The sequence below is a fragment of the Cryptotermes secundus genome, unplaced genomic scaffold (genome assembly GCF_002891405.2).
Source record: "Cryptotermes secundus unplaced genomic scaffold, Csec_1.0 scaffold1359, whole genome shotgun sequence".
Lineage (NCBI taxonomy): Eukaryota > Metazoa > Arthropoda > Insecta > Blattodea > Kalotermitidae > Cryptotermes > Cryptotermes secundus.
In genome coordinates this window covers 596,762-609,884 of record NW_019734334.1, presented here as the reverse complement: position 1 = coordinate 609,884, position 13,123 = coordinate 596,762, and the positions used below count along the sequence as shown (strand labels likewise).

The following is a 13,123-nucleotide window of genomic DNA, read 5'->3' as shown; positions in this document are numbered from 1 at the left end:
TCTCTCCCATAACTTGTAACTGAATTCAACTGAACTATGACACTCACTTATATAGCTGAGGGCCGGACAACACATCATCGTAAACACGTCACGTGATCACTACCCACCACTGTTGTGTGATGTCACAGCGCATGCATTGCATAGCAATGGTCCGTCCATATACATAGAAAACAGTGTTCCTGTACTCTTGGCCATGGGTGTGTTGTGGTCATTGTCTAGCAACAGATCTACATACCACATAATTTCAGTCACATTTTTTTTATGGAATTGATGTTAAGTAGGGCCTCTATTTTCTCAGATTATGGCTTCAACCTGTCTTTTCCCTGGGTTGATGGGTGATCAGTCTTATAATACAGGATGATACGTGAGCTCTTTGATAGAGTAACTCCAGGCTTCCTTACACCTGTTGTTTAAGTTTGTACCAAAGATGGTACTCTAATAAATTTAAATCTTGAGAATTTTTGTGGCCATTTGTGAATTTAACAAATTCAGCTCTAGTGTCATCTGACACTTTCAAAGAGTTAGAAGTATGAATGAAAATGACAATTTTTAACATCTAAAATGGAAAATATTGTGACATGACAGTTGAACACTGGGAGAGAATAATAAGTAGAGGTAGTCACTGCTAGGCAGTGGCACAGTAAACACATTTGCATGGCAACACATACTGACACAGCAGTGTGACATGACAGCTGAAAGCTGGAATAGTGGGACAAGAAGAGACTGCTGTTACTAGGCAATGGTGCGGTAAACATGTTTCCACAGCAATGCAACACTAGAGGAAAGGTGGTGCATTTTGTGTGGTTATTGCTGAGGCTATGAAGCAAGGACCAATGGGAAAATTTAGTCAGTTGGAGGTGGAATCTGTGGTTAGTCATTGTGAGCTGCAAGCATGCAGTGGTAGTTCATGGTTAGCTGTGAGGAATCCCCATTGTTAGTAACCACTACCTAGCAATGACTTATGATGACGGAATAACAAACAGAAGACTTTATGTGTGCTGTAGTTGCAGTGATTTATGGAGCATGTAAATTGGTGAGACTCTTATGATCCTTTGTAATTATGAGTTATAAGTGTTCAGTAAATTCAGTTATCAATCCAGACACTGTGTCTAGTCACCAAACATGTGACAGTATTCTTCTGTCTGACAGATCAACCAAACTGGATAAATATTTTTGTATACACACTTAGGTATGTTCTACACGATGTAAACGAGTTTCATTCAATCCATACACTTTTTTACTATTCTATTTAAAACATTTTTTGCACCTTTCAGTAGAATACACAATTTTTTAACAAGCTGTGATGCATTTTCAGTTTTTCATAATTTGAAATGGTGTTTCCTGCAGAAATTCATGCATTGTGATGAACAGATGAGATAATTAGATTCAGATTGAAATGAGAATAGTGTATTGAGAGAGGAAATTCAATTTGGTGAGCTGTTCTTCCATAATGAAGTTTTGTTGATGTTGAAGCCATCTCATTTAGAGTACCCTAAAGAGTGAAGTTGTGGGAACTGTCCACATTCAGGCAAAAATTACAGTGACAACTCAAGTATCATTGGTTAGCAATGGCAGGTAAACAGTCATTACTAGGTAAAGCCTACAACAATATGGACAGTGAGTGGGAGATTTGGATTCCTGTGTGGAGGCGGGGTTGAATACCTCCATCGTGACCCTGCGAGTTATAGGAGGTACTAAAATATGGTCGCTAGTCCCAAGGAACTTGGACCTGAGAAAGACTGCCCTGGCAAGGGCCAGCAGCATATACAAAAGACAGACCCGTCCGCTCGTCAGAGAAGGCGCCTTTCAAAGACCATAACTGTCAAACAGCAATAAATATCTGGTCATGAGCCCCAGACGGGGTTCGACACCAACACTTACTGACTGACCGTCACAATGTGACTTTGACTTTGGAGTTTTGGACTTCCAGTTCATAGTTGCATTTCAGTACAACGTTCAAGGTGTTACAGTGTTCACGATTGTTATTATATTATTAGTCTTCAGCGAGCGACCTTCAATTCTTCCAGTTTGTCTGTGTGTACTGTGCAACTGTAATAAATATTTATAGAACAGTTCAACAAGTGGCTGTCTCTTCATACATACGGCATCCCACAAAGTTATACCTTTTTATATTAATGAGAGGTATGTCATAAATAGCGTCTTTGTAATTTTGCTACTCTTATTAATATCTTGCAAAATCTTCTGGTATTATCATCCCATTTATGAATGGAACTCTTTGTAATCATGAAAGCTACTTGTGATAGAAAATATACGCTTGTCAAGCCCTTAAGTTCTTTGTGGAATCTGGAGACAGGGCTTCACATATTTTCAGATCTGAGCACTATGAGAAGCTGTGTCTACTTCCATCCTTCTTTACTTATTACTAGGGACCGGATATTTATGCCATAATAATCCCTTAAATATGTATGCATTTATGCTTGAAAAACTTCCAAAATATGCACTAAAATATGCACATAAAAATTTATACCAAATATTAAAATTGATTTTACATTATTTTAAGACCAACAAATCAATATTTAAGTTCATTTTATGTAATCACTGAATGATTCACTTGCAATAAAAAGCTGTACTTAAATATAAATCATGCAACAAAGCCAACATATTTCATTACAAATTTAAAAAAGCCAATGGTACTCACATTTAGCTCTCCGAACTTTCAACTTCTCTTCTGTTGCAGTTCACAATTACTAAATGTTTTAGGTTTTCCATAGTTAGTCGCCTCCTATTGTCTCATAAGATGTCCTTATTACTTATTCACTCATGGAGCTGAGCCCTTCTGGAGGAGCCGTCAATTCTGCAGCTACTCAAGAATTTCCCAGCATTTTATGGAATCCAAAGGGTCATTACCATGTTCACAAGAGCCCTCCACTGGTCCCTATCCTGAGCCAGATCAATCCAATCAATACCATCCCATCCTGTCTCTCTATGATCCAGTATAATATTGTCCACCCACCTACCCCTTGGTCTTCCCAGTGGTGTCTTTCTGTCTGGCTTTCCCACCAATACCCTATACACATTCCTTGTCGCCCCCATTTGTGCTACATGCCCTGCCCACCTCATCCTCCTTGACTTGATCATTCTAGATGTCCTTACAGCGGGAAAAACTTCTTTCCACCTCACAGGAACTTAGGGGCACATGTACAAAAGCCGCTATTTCCTCCACTGTTAGTGATTTTTTAATTGGCAGTTCAATATGTTTACCGGCTAAAATTTCTTCAATTTCACAAATATGTTCATATCCTGGATTTTTTAAGAGAATGCTGTGTACTTTTTCCTTTACTACTTCACCAACTCTTCCAGGAACTGAATTCAATTTGGAAACAGTGGTTCTGAACACACTTAACAACTGATACAGAGTAGTATTGCTATTGCTTGCCTCCAGTGAGGAAATGGCGGATGGAAGATGAGAGAAGTGAGCAGATATATAGGAAAGATTAGTTTCTAGTTCTGCATTTTTTAGTACATCTTGGGCAATTTGAATTGATGCTGCACTTTTGGGATCAAATGTATTCACAATATTCCTAACTGTTTTTTAATGTTTGGTATAATAACTCGCTGCACACAGCCATGTGCCCCAGCGCATTAAAATTGGTTCTGGCAGAAGTGAAACACTTGGTGCTACTTCTTTAAAGGCTTCTTTTCTGTATGGTGCTTTAACAAATACCTTCTTCACAGAAGACACCAACTTGTCAACAATTGGAAAATTTGCATGAATTGTTTCTGCAACATGGTGCAACCCATGGGCAAGTCAAGTCAAATGTGTCATATTTGGAAATATAACTTTAAGAGCTGTACTGGCTTTCATCATATAACCTGCGGCATCAGTCACAAAGAGCAATACGTGCTCATACTGAATGCCATTCGGCCATAGTAAATTCATGGAATTGAAAAAAATTGGAAACTGCAGAGCTATTTGTGGTTTCAAATTGCACTACTGCAAGAAGGTATGGGGTAGAGTGTTCATTCTTATTAAGGGATCCAACTATACAATTTGCAATAAGCCGTCCCTCACAATCTTGTGTTTCGTCGATTGATACCCACACAAAATTATCTTGAATCTTATCTCTAATGCTTTCAATTGTAAGATCGTAACACTGCTTCATGTAATTTTTGCACACAGTAGATTCATCCGGCACTTGCACTATGTATACATCTCTATGAAGTTTCTCAGAGTAGGATTGGTTACTTTCCACAGCGGAATATCTGCCGCTAAAAAGGCTTCGCATAAATCAAAGGAAAACTGAAAAACTATTATTACAGAATTCACTAAGCAATTTTTGAACAGGATTACTTTTCGTGGATTTAAGTTTAATATTCTTTTTGTGTATATTAGTGTTCAAATGCTGAAGCACTTGAAAGCGTTTTTGACAACTCACTGTTTTCTCACACACTTGCCAATAAAGAATTTCGTTATCTGAACTTATCATCTCTCCTTCGAACTCCCGCTGATACAGCTGTAGTGTAGTTTTCTGATTTACTTTCACTTTCGGCATGACTACAGAAAGCTAAACAAACTTAACTACAGCTTAGTCACCACTAATGTGAATGGCCCCCAGCTTCAAATGAAGAAGTGCAACAAACGTCATGGAGACTTCAGAAATAAATAATTGAAGTCCCTTATCGGTTGAATAGTATTATGTTGATAGCGGCTACATGTGGATGCTTCTGACCAATCTCTTTGCGGCCACTTTGATTGTACATGGATGAGGCAAGTTATGAGTAGAGGGATCGGGGAAGTTCCATCCTGGGTATGCATCAGAAACATGAATCATGATGAAATGTTGACTCAAATATGCAGCATATTCTAATACGGAAAAGAAAAGTTGCATACACACGACCATGATTGAAAATTTTAACATAAAATTAAGAAATATATATGATAAACATTATAAACAGTAAATGTGCAGTATAAATAGAGATCTTCGAAAATATGATGCTTATTCATAAAACAGGCAAAGTATGCATCTATATGCACCATCAAACCATGTCCAAAATTTAAGAAATGAAGTAATTTATACATATATCCAAACGAGCATACTTTCTGGTTGCAAGAAAGAAATATGCATTTGCATTAAAATCTGGTCCCTACTAATTACATACAAATTTGGTTGATTCCCTGAGCTATTCTTAACTTGCAATGAAGAGGTCCAATGTTTATGCCACTGATCAAGTTCCTACCCTGTAGTTCTGAGCCAGTTACTTTCCTAATTACTGCTGCTCACCAAACAGTTTCAGTTTAGTGCTTAGAACGCTGGCTTGGAATTTGGGTGACCTAGGTTTGATTCTTGGTGTGGAGAGTGGATGTTCAAAGAGGTGTATATGTGGTGTTCTTTAGTCTACAACCAGATATGTCCATAAAGAGTAAATTATGACCTAGAAATAGATGATGTATAGATCAAGTCTCATACACCTATTGAAAAGAAAAGTATGAATGAAATGATTTTTTTTATTGTTGTATAGGATAGTGAAAGTGTTAACCCTAATTGAAGAATAATTTTCCTTTAGCAACTGTGGACCTAGCACCGTCACCTCGACCAAGTCTGCGCCAGGGAGCCACCAACTCAGGATCTAGCCACAGTCAGCATAGTTTGAGCCATCCATCAAGTAGCAGTCCTTCCTCAACCACCCCTGATACAGAGGGAGGGGGCAATGTCACGTCTGCAGCTACAAGCAGTGAGGTTGAAGAAGAACCTCCTCCACCACCCATTGCCACTAGACCTGAAAGGACAAAGTCAATTGTAAGTCCCTGGATAGTTATACTGGCCAAGGTGATGGACAACAGGTTCTGTAATGACAGGGATTTCTAGAATAAGTAAATAATTAGGTCACTGACTGTATATTATCACCTACTGTTGTATGCTACAAGTTACAATGGAATCTTAGTATTGTCACATGGTAGTGACTGAACTACAGTTTTGGGTTGGAAGTGGATTTTGACACTGAATACTCTTATCTACAGCTGTTTACCAAATAATCACAGTTGTTCACAGTCAGACCATTCTTGCTTAGTTCCTTTGATACTGTGTTTTCACAGGCTCTAGGTTGCAGGCTTTCTTGTCATGGTCCCCGCTGCTAGATCAGTCTCTCCCTGTTTTGATTGCTCTGGAACATTTAACTTGGTGCTGTTCCCATCAGTACCTGCAGTCATGTGGATGTGTCCATTGTCACAGATGTGTTTTTTCCCATGACCTTTGTTATATTTCTGTGATTCCAAGATTCTGAATTTCAGGCATAATGTCATGTTACTTCCTTCTTAAGACTGCTTAGCTTAGAAAGTTGCCAGGCATATAGCATTATTTCCACCCTTAGGGACCTTACTGCTACAGATTCTGAATTTTAGGGGTCATGTCAAAGTAGCTTCTCTCTGCTTTGGAAGGGTAGTTGCTGGTCCAGTGACAGTCTTATTATGCAGAAAATTTCGCATACTAGTGCATTCAGACATTGTATTGCAATCAGAGTAGCAGACATAAAATTAGTTATTGTGGAGTCAGTGGGAAAAATTGAACAACTTGACGTTACACAGTGAAAGAAGATCCATACGTTTTCTTCCTAGAAAGGCTGAGGTGGTGGTAATGTTTGAGGAGTAAATACAGCAATTCAGGAACTTGTACAAGTTTTGTATCATTATGAAGTCCTGGTTTCCATAGGATGTCTTAATTTCAGAAATACACTCCATATGACTGATGTGTATTTATTTTTAGCTTCCATATGAAAGTAAGATGCATCTTATGTATGCATCCATTTTGTGAATTTAGATTTTTTAGTGATTTTAGTACTTCTGTATTTCAGCATACTGTTTCAGTTTTTTAACTTAACGTCCATATTTATCATCCGTCAGTATTGCAACACTTGTTTATTCACAACGTAATCTTAATTTTAGTTTAACGTGTTCTGTCAAAGTGTAAAATGTTAAACTAAAATTAAGATTAAGTGGTGAATAAACAAGTGTTGCAATATTGATGGATTATAAATATGGACATTAAATTTTAGTACTTGTATATAGATTAGGGAGCATGTGGTAGCATAGTTGGTGGAGGCACTATGCTACAAGCCGGAAGGTTGCGGGATCAAATCCCAATGGGGTCATTGGATTTTTTCACTACCTAATTCTTCCAGCCGTACTATGGCCCTGGGGTTGACTCAGCCTCTAACAGAAATGAGTACCAGGAATATTCTTAGAAAGTTCTTGGGGGTGAAGGGCGGCTGGCGGGTAAGGCTGACAACCTTACCACCATCTATGATCCGATTGTCTAGAAAATGTGGGAACCTCAACATCTCACAACCCTATGGGCCTCCATGGCCTGTTACAGGGATACCTTTACTTTACTTTTACTTGTATATAGATTAATGTCTATATTTATACATTTTTAGTTATATTATGGATCTGTCGATTTCACAGTATACAAAACCAATTGAAGAAGAAGCAGTTGTGTCATCTGGAAACCCTCCTCCACCTCGCACCACTAATGGGACTCTGGATAAAAACCGCAACAATGCTAGTGTAGGACCTGGCGGTGGAACAGGCGGTGGAGATCCAAGAACTCCTAGTGATAAGGCTCGTAAAAAGAAAATGAGTGATGAAGAAATTTTAGAACGATTAAGAACAATAGTTAGTGTTGGAGACCCCAACAGGAAGTATACCAAGATGGAAAAGATTGGACAGGGGTGAGTTGTTGATTTCTTAAATTTGCTGGAAGATGCGAATACATCATTTCCCACTTTGGTGGTGATGCCTTGTGATTGTTGCTGAAGTTACCATTTGAACAGTGCAGTGCACTACCAGCCTGTCTCATAACTGGTAATTATTTTGGGATTTTCATCATTTCCATAGCTACTGCAAGAAAATTCTGGGAGGATACTAAGGAAGAAACTGCCTACTTCCTTCCTGACCCTCACACTTTGTCCCTAAAATGAAATTTTTCACATTGTCCAGGACGTGTGAGCTAAAACAATGTCTCTAAATTGCACATTGCATAAGGAAATCTTGTAACATAAAATATTGATTATTTAATCTATTAAAACACTTTACATCATTTGTGAAATGTGCCAAGAAAACATGGCAGTAATTTATCTTTGTGAAGTTCAAATGACAGAATAGAGGCATTTTGCAACTTTGCTTCAAACAGTTTTCAGCTTGTATGGTTTGTGCTTAAAAATATGGCAGTTCCATAATTTATCCTCATGATATAGTCATTTCTGAAATTTGCTTCAGAACATACAGCCATTTGTTTAATTCTGCTTCATCTGAATGCTAGTTTATAACTCATTTATTCCTTCCCATATGCACCTGCCTGTTTGTTTTGCTACATGGTTCATGAAGAAACTGAACATTACTTATCCTAAATATGGTAACATTCCAGGCTCAGAAGTTGTTTATTCAAGGAAAGCAATACATTTCTTAATGTGGAATGTTTGGTAGCACTGCAAAAATCTGATATTAAATATGGGAAAATGTTAAAACCAGGAATTATATGTTCTGTAGTACTATAACTGTCAGTTATGAGTAATGTCAGCTTCACTTATTACAATGACCAGTATATCTGCAGAAAAATACTGATGGAGATAAAATATTGATTGAGTACTTTTGGAGAATTTAGTATATATACTCTGAACTTGACTATCTGTGTTACCAACAGTGCTTCAGGAACAGTGTACACCGCTATTGAAACATCAACGGGAATGGAAGTGGCTATCAAACAGATGAATTTATCACAGCAGCCCAAGAAGGAACTGATTATCAATGAAATACTAGTAATGCGAGAAAACAAGCATCCCAATGTAGTGAACTATCTAGATAGCTATCTGGTTGGGGAGGAACTTTGGGTAAGATCTGTATTCTGTGTATCTTTTCCTTTATTTTGTACTTACACTTGCTTGCTGCAAGGTGTAAGTACTTGTACCTATCAAGAAGCAGAGAGATTGTGACCCATAAATGGTGTATACGGTATAATTGAAAGAGCAGTGAGCATCAGAATTAATTAGTATTTATGGCTAATAAATCTTTGTGTACACATATAGGTTTGTGGAAGTCAATATTGTGGTTACTTGCATAACTTAACCTTCATGTAATTTATGTATCTATTTTTTTTATTGCTAGTGGGTTGGGACTAAGTCCCTTGTAATGCGGCCACTTCTGGCCTATTGTACCAGCCCCAGATGATAGGTGAGGGTGATTGTGGAGCAATTGGAGGAATGAAGATTTGCAGGGGAAACCAAAGTACTCTGAGAAAACCTGCCCCAGTGCCACTTTGTCCACCACAAATCCCACTTGACCCGACCCGGGATCGAACCCAGGCTGTCGCGGTGGGAAGCCAGTGACTAACCGCTTGAGCTATGGCGCAGCCCTGTTTATGCATCTATACTCTAGAACAAGAAATTTCAAAGAAATAGTGACTGGAGAACCTTTGTTTCCAGGTTTAATGTTGAAAATGTAATGAAATTGGGATTTGTATTGGGGGGGGGGCATATCAAATGCTCCAACCATCATTTAACTGTTGCTTTTTTAAAGATCCTTGCAAGTACATACCCTTGTGAAATAAATTTCTCTTCAAATGGACGTTAATGCTATAATTGTTCAGTTGCCTTGGTAGTGTCGCTACCATATTATTCACGTGATGACTTGCCCTACAATACCATATCCTCCCATCTGATGTCTCAGTCTTCTGAGTTGCACAAAAGGAATCTTGGAACCATGAGCCTTTCACTTATACAGTCCAATGATGGCAAATGCATTGGATAGGGAGGATACATAAAGCCGTTACTGCTTGGTAAACTAGGTACTTGATCTCTATCTAGTGTTGATGTCCACGTTTCACATACCTTAAACTGAGCAACATCCATGTCTGCAAACTCTGGAGCTAATATACTTATGTGTTTTTCTTTTACTTGTTTCAAATCATTCATATACCATAAACTATCATGTCTCAGATATAACCAAATGGATTACCAAAAAAATTCTTTCAAAAGTATTCATTGGCTTGATTATAATTATATATAATTGGAGTTGGTGTAGGGTCAGTTGACATAGATGCTTGTGATGTTTTATTTTCCTGAGCTTTGCATTTTCTGTAATTGTGAGCATATAAATTTTTATGTGTTCCTCTATATTCACGCTGTCATTCGGCATTTAATTTTGTTTGTTTGGTACCTTATTACAGTTATCTTCTGACTGCTTTCATTTCCCGTACACACTCATATATGAAACACGACTATTACCAGGGGACATATTAAGTGTGTGACGTCATATGCTGCCAGCTTGCCTATAGCATTGCATCATACAATAGACAGTGGAATTGAATTAGCCATATACCTCACATTTATTACCGCGTTTCAATTGTATTTATAAGGTTCCAGCACTAACCGCATAGAAAACATCGTTTCCATGGGTTTTTCTCTTTCCTCTATTGTTCCATGTTGATTCATTGACGTGATAATGTGTTAAATTTCCGTTCCCTAGAAATGTACCAATAATTACAAATTGCTACAATTTTTGTTACTTATGTAACATATTCTTTTACTAACGGTTTCATTCCATTTGTACCCTCATAAATTAACGTTTTCAAGGTTAAAAATAATAAAATATCATTTTTTACCTTCACAGATTTTTGGTTTGGTAGATATGAATGTAAGTAATTAATCACGTAATTTATGCTATCTGCCAGTTTGTGTATTATCATTGTGGACAGATTTGTCCTAACATATGAAGTAATGCAGAGAAACATTTTCATTTGCTGAGCTTATGCAATAGCCCCACGCACACGCACATGCACATTCGTATGGGCTTGTAACCAGGCGTTAATCTGTTAAAGCAGAAGGGAAAGAAGAAGAAGCTAAGGGTCATGCTCACATCAGTGGTGTTCATAAGCTTCCTTCTGTTGATATGTATGCTCTGGATGTTACCATTGTAGGGACCTGCCAAATTACAGGCCAAATAAATACTGGATTTCCAGTCACCTTTTTGAGCTTATGTGTGGTTGTGTGTGTGTCGTATAAAGCAAGCAGCTTATGCTGTAGGCCTTTGACTCTTATTTCTAGAATCTACTTTAACCCTACTTTGGAATGAGCTGTATTTTGTTTTACAGAATATGATGAATTGGCAGAGTGTTTATATTGTTTGGAAGTATTTGATTGAATTGAATAGCAGAGCCTGCAGTGTGCCACACCACCTCATTGCATCTGTTAATAAACAAGTGTGATTGTTTGTTTTGTAACTTTGTGAACAACAATCCACTTATTAACAAAATACACTACCTCATCTTATGCATAAAACTTTAAAGAATTTTGAGCTAAATATGCCCAATTGTTTTCCAGATGGTCCTAACAATTTCTGGAGAAATGTAACTTTGGGTTTAAGAGTATGTGTAGTTTTGTATGATTTTTATATAATTATGAAGCCATTTGCTGTTATGTAACCCATGAGATTTTCACACATGTCCATAATCCTTCACTGATGTTAAGTAGCTGTACCTATGCACTGCTTGTAATGTTCCACTGCCCAAATGTTTGACCCTTCTGTATCTCCAGCCAGCATTCACTGTCTCTGTTTTTATACTGTTATAACTCTCTTCTGCTTGTATAGAACCTACAGGCCAAGCATGGGTGCATAACTATAGACCAACTGTTTGAGCCTGCACATTGCACATTATTTATTATTAAGGTACCATTTCCTTCACTCTTGAATTTCTTCTCTAAACATCCACGCTGGTGAGAAAGGTCATGTTTTTGTCGACATACATTTCATCAACTGGAAATAGACGGGGAGCAGTAACAAGTGTTCTGGTGATGCAAACACCACCATTCTGCCACAGGTCAGATCATCCCCTCTTTCTGAGTAAGAATGGCTGCAACTGTTAGTGCTGGCCTGCTTTTGTCTTTCATTATATTCACCTGGAGCACTTTGAGGAAATGGAAGGCAGGTAGAAGAGAAGAAACTGTCATGTATTTTTGTCATTGGCATTCCCATGGTAGTTAAGTTCTGTGTTGGGTGCCTTGTTAGATACACTGTAGTCAAGGATTTTGCATCCTTGATATCAGCTTATGTTACCATAGTAATAATGAGCGGTGATTTGAAAGTGTATCAGAAATGGGGGGTATTACAGTTGCATATCTGGGTTCAAACTGAGGGCTATAAATTCCACAGAAAAGAGATTTCACTTTTTTCTCACATAACTAACCTTTTTTCTGATGTTATACAGCCATAATTTTTCTAACAGTCCAATCAATATACACCGCTGTCCAAAAAGTATCCGACTTCATTTTTTTTCCACTGTAAGTAATGGCCAAAGGGGGGGGAAACTGAGTGTAGTGGTAGAATGGACTTTCATGTGCATGTGTGATTCTTTGCTGACTCGCAACACTNGTAAGTAATGGCCAAAGGGGTGGGGAAACTGAGTGTAGTGGTAGAATGGACTTTCATGCGCATGTGTGATTCTTTGCTGACTCGCAACACTGCCGGATGCATCTGTGGCTGCCAGATAGCGAAGTGGTGTAACGCGTGTTCGTCGCATTCTTGTTTCGCTCAAGATGACAGAACACTTGGAGCAGCGATACTGCATTAAGTTTTGTCAGAAAGTTGGGTGTACCTAAGTGGAAACAATCCACAAAATTCAGCAGGCTTTTGGTGATGATGCAATGGGGGTAACTCAAATTAAAGAGTGATTTACCCGCTTTAAAGATGGCCATATGTAGTTAGTATTCATAGGGTTTGCACACCACAACTTTCAGACACAAATCTTTGTTTTAAAAAGTGCCTAAATTATGTGAATAAATATGTTATACATCATAAGTGCATATGCTCAGGGATGCCCAAGCACCTATAATTGCACTGTGTCATGAAATGAGTTCTGTCCTCTGAGCTTGAAAAAGAATTCACTCATGCAAGCAGTTTTGTGTTGTTACCACTAGAGTAGATCATAGAATCTATGTTAGTATTTAGTAACCATTTTTGTGTGTACAGCTTATCACATTTAAGAAACTGCTTGAAATTAGAATGTTTGTTTGTTTTTTATACATGTTCCAGCATAGTTAGTTTTGTTATTTATATTCTTAAAATTGGTCTCATTTTGACATAGAAGTGAAACAGTATTCCTTACTGAAGAAGGTA

General features: G+C 37.9%; 1 protein-coding gene across 2 annotated transcripts in view; it reads left to right on the top strand.

Moving 5' to 3' along the window:
* LOC111868705 (serine/threonine-protein kinase PAK 3) overlaps nucleotides 1-13,123 on the top strand; it is a 46,880-nt gene that overhangs the window by 22,139 nt on the left and 11,618 nt on the right. For both annotated transcript variants that reach the window (XM_023859608.2, XM_023859609.1), the window contains 3 exons: nucleotides 5,527-5,759; nucleotides 7,421-7,686; nucleotides 8,658-8,844. In XM_023859608.2, the coding sequence (XP_023715376.1) occupies nucleotides 5,527-5,759; nucleotides 7,421-7,686; nucleotides 8,658-8,844 (686 nt within the window). The remainder of the gene's footprint in view (nucleotides 1-5,526; nucleotides 5,760-7,420; nucleotides 7,687-8,657; nucleotides 8,845-13,123) is intronic.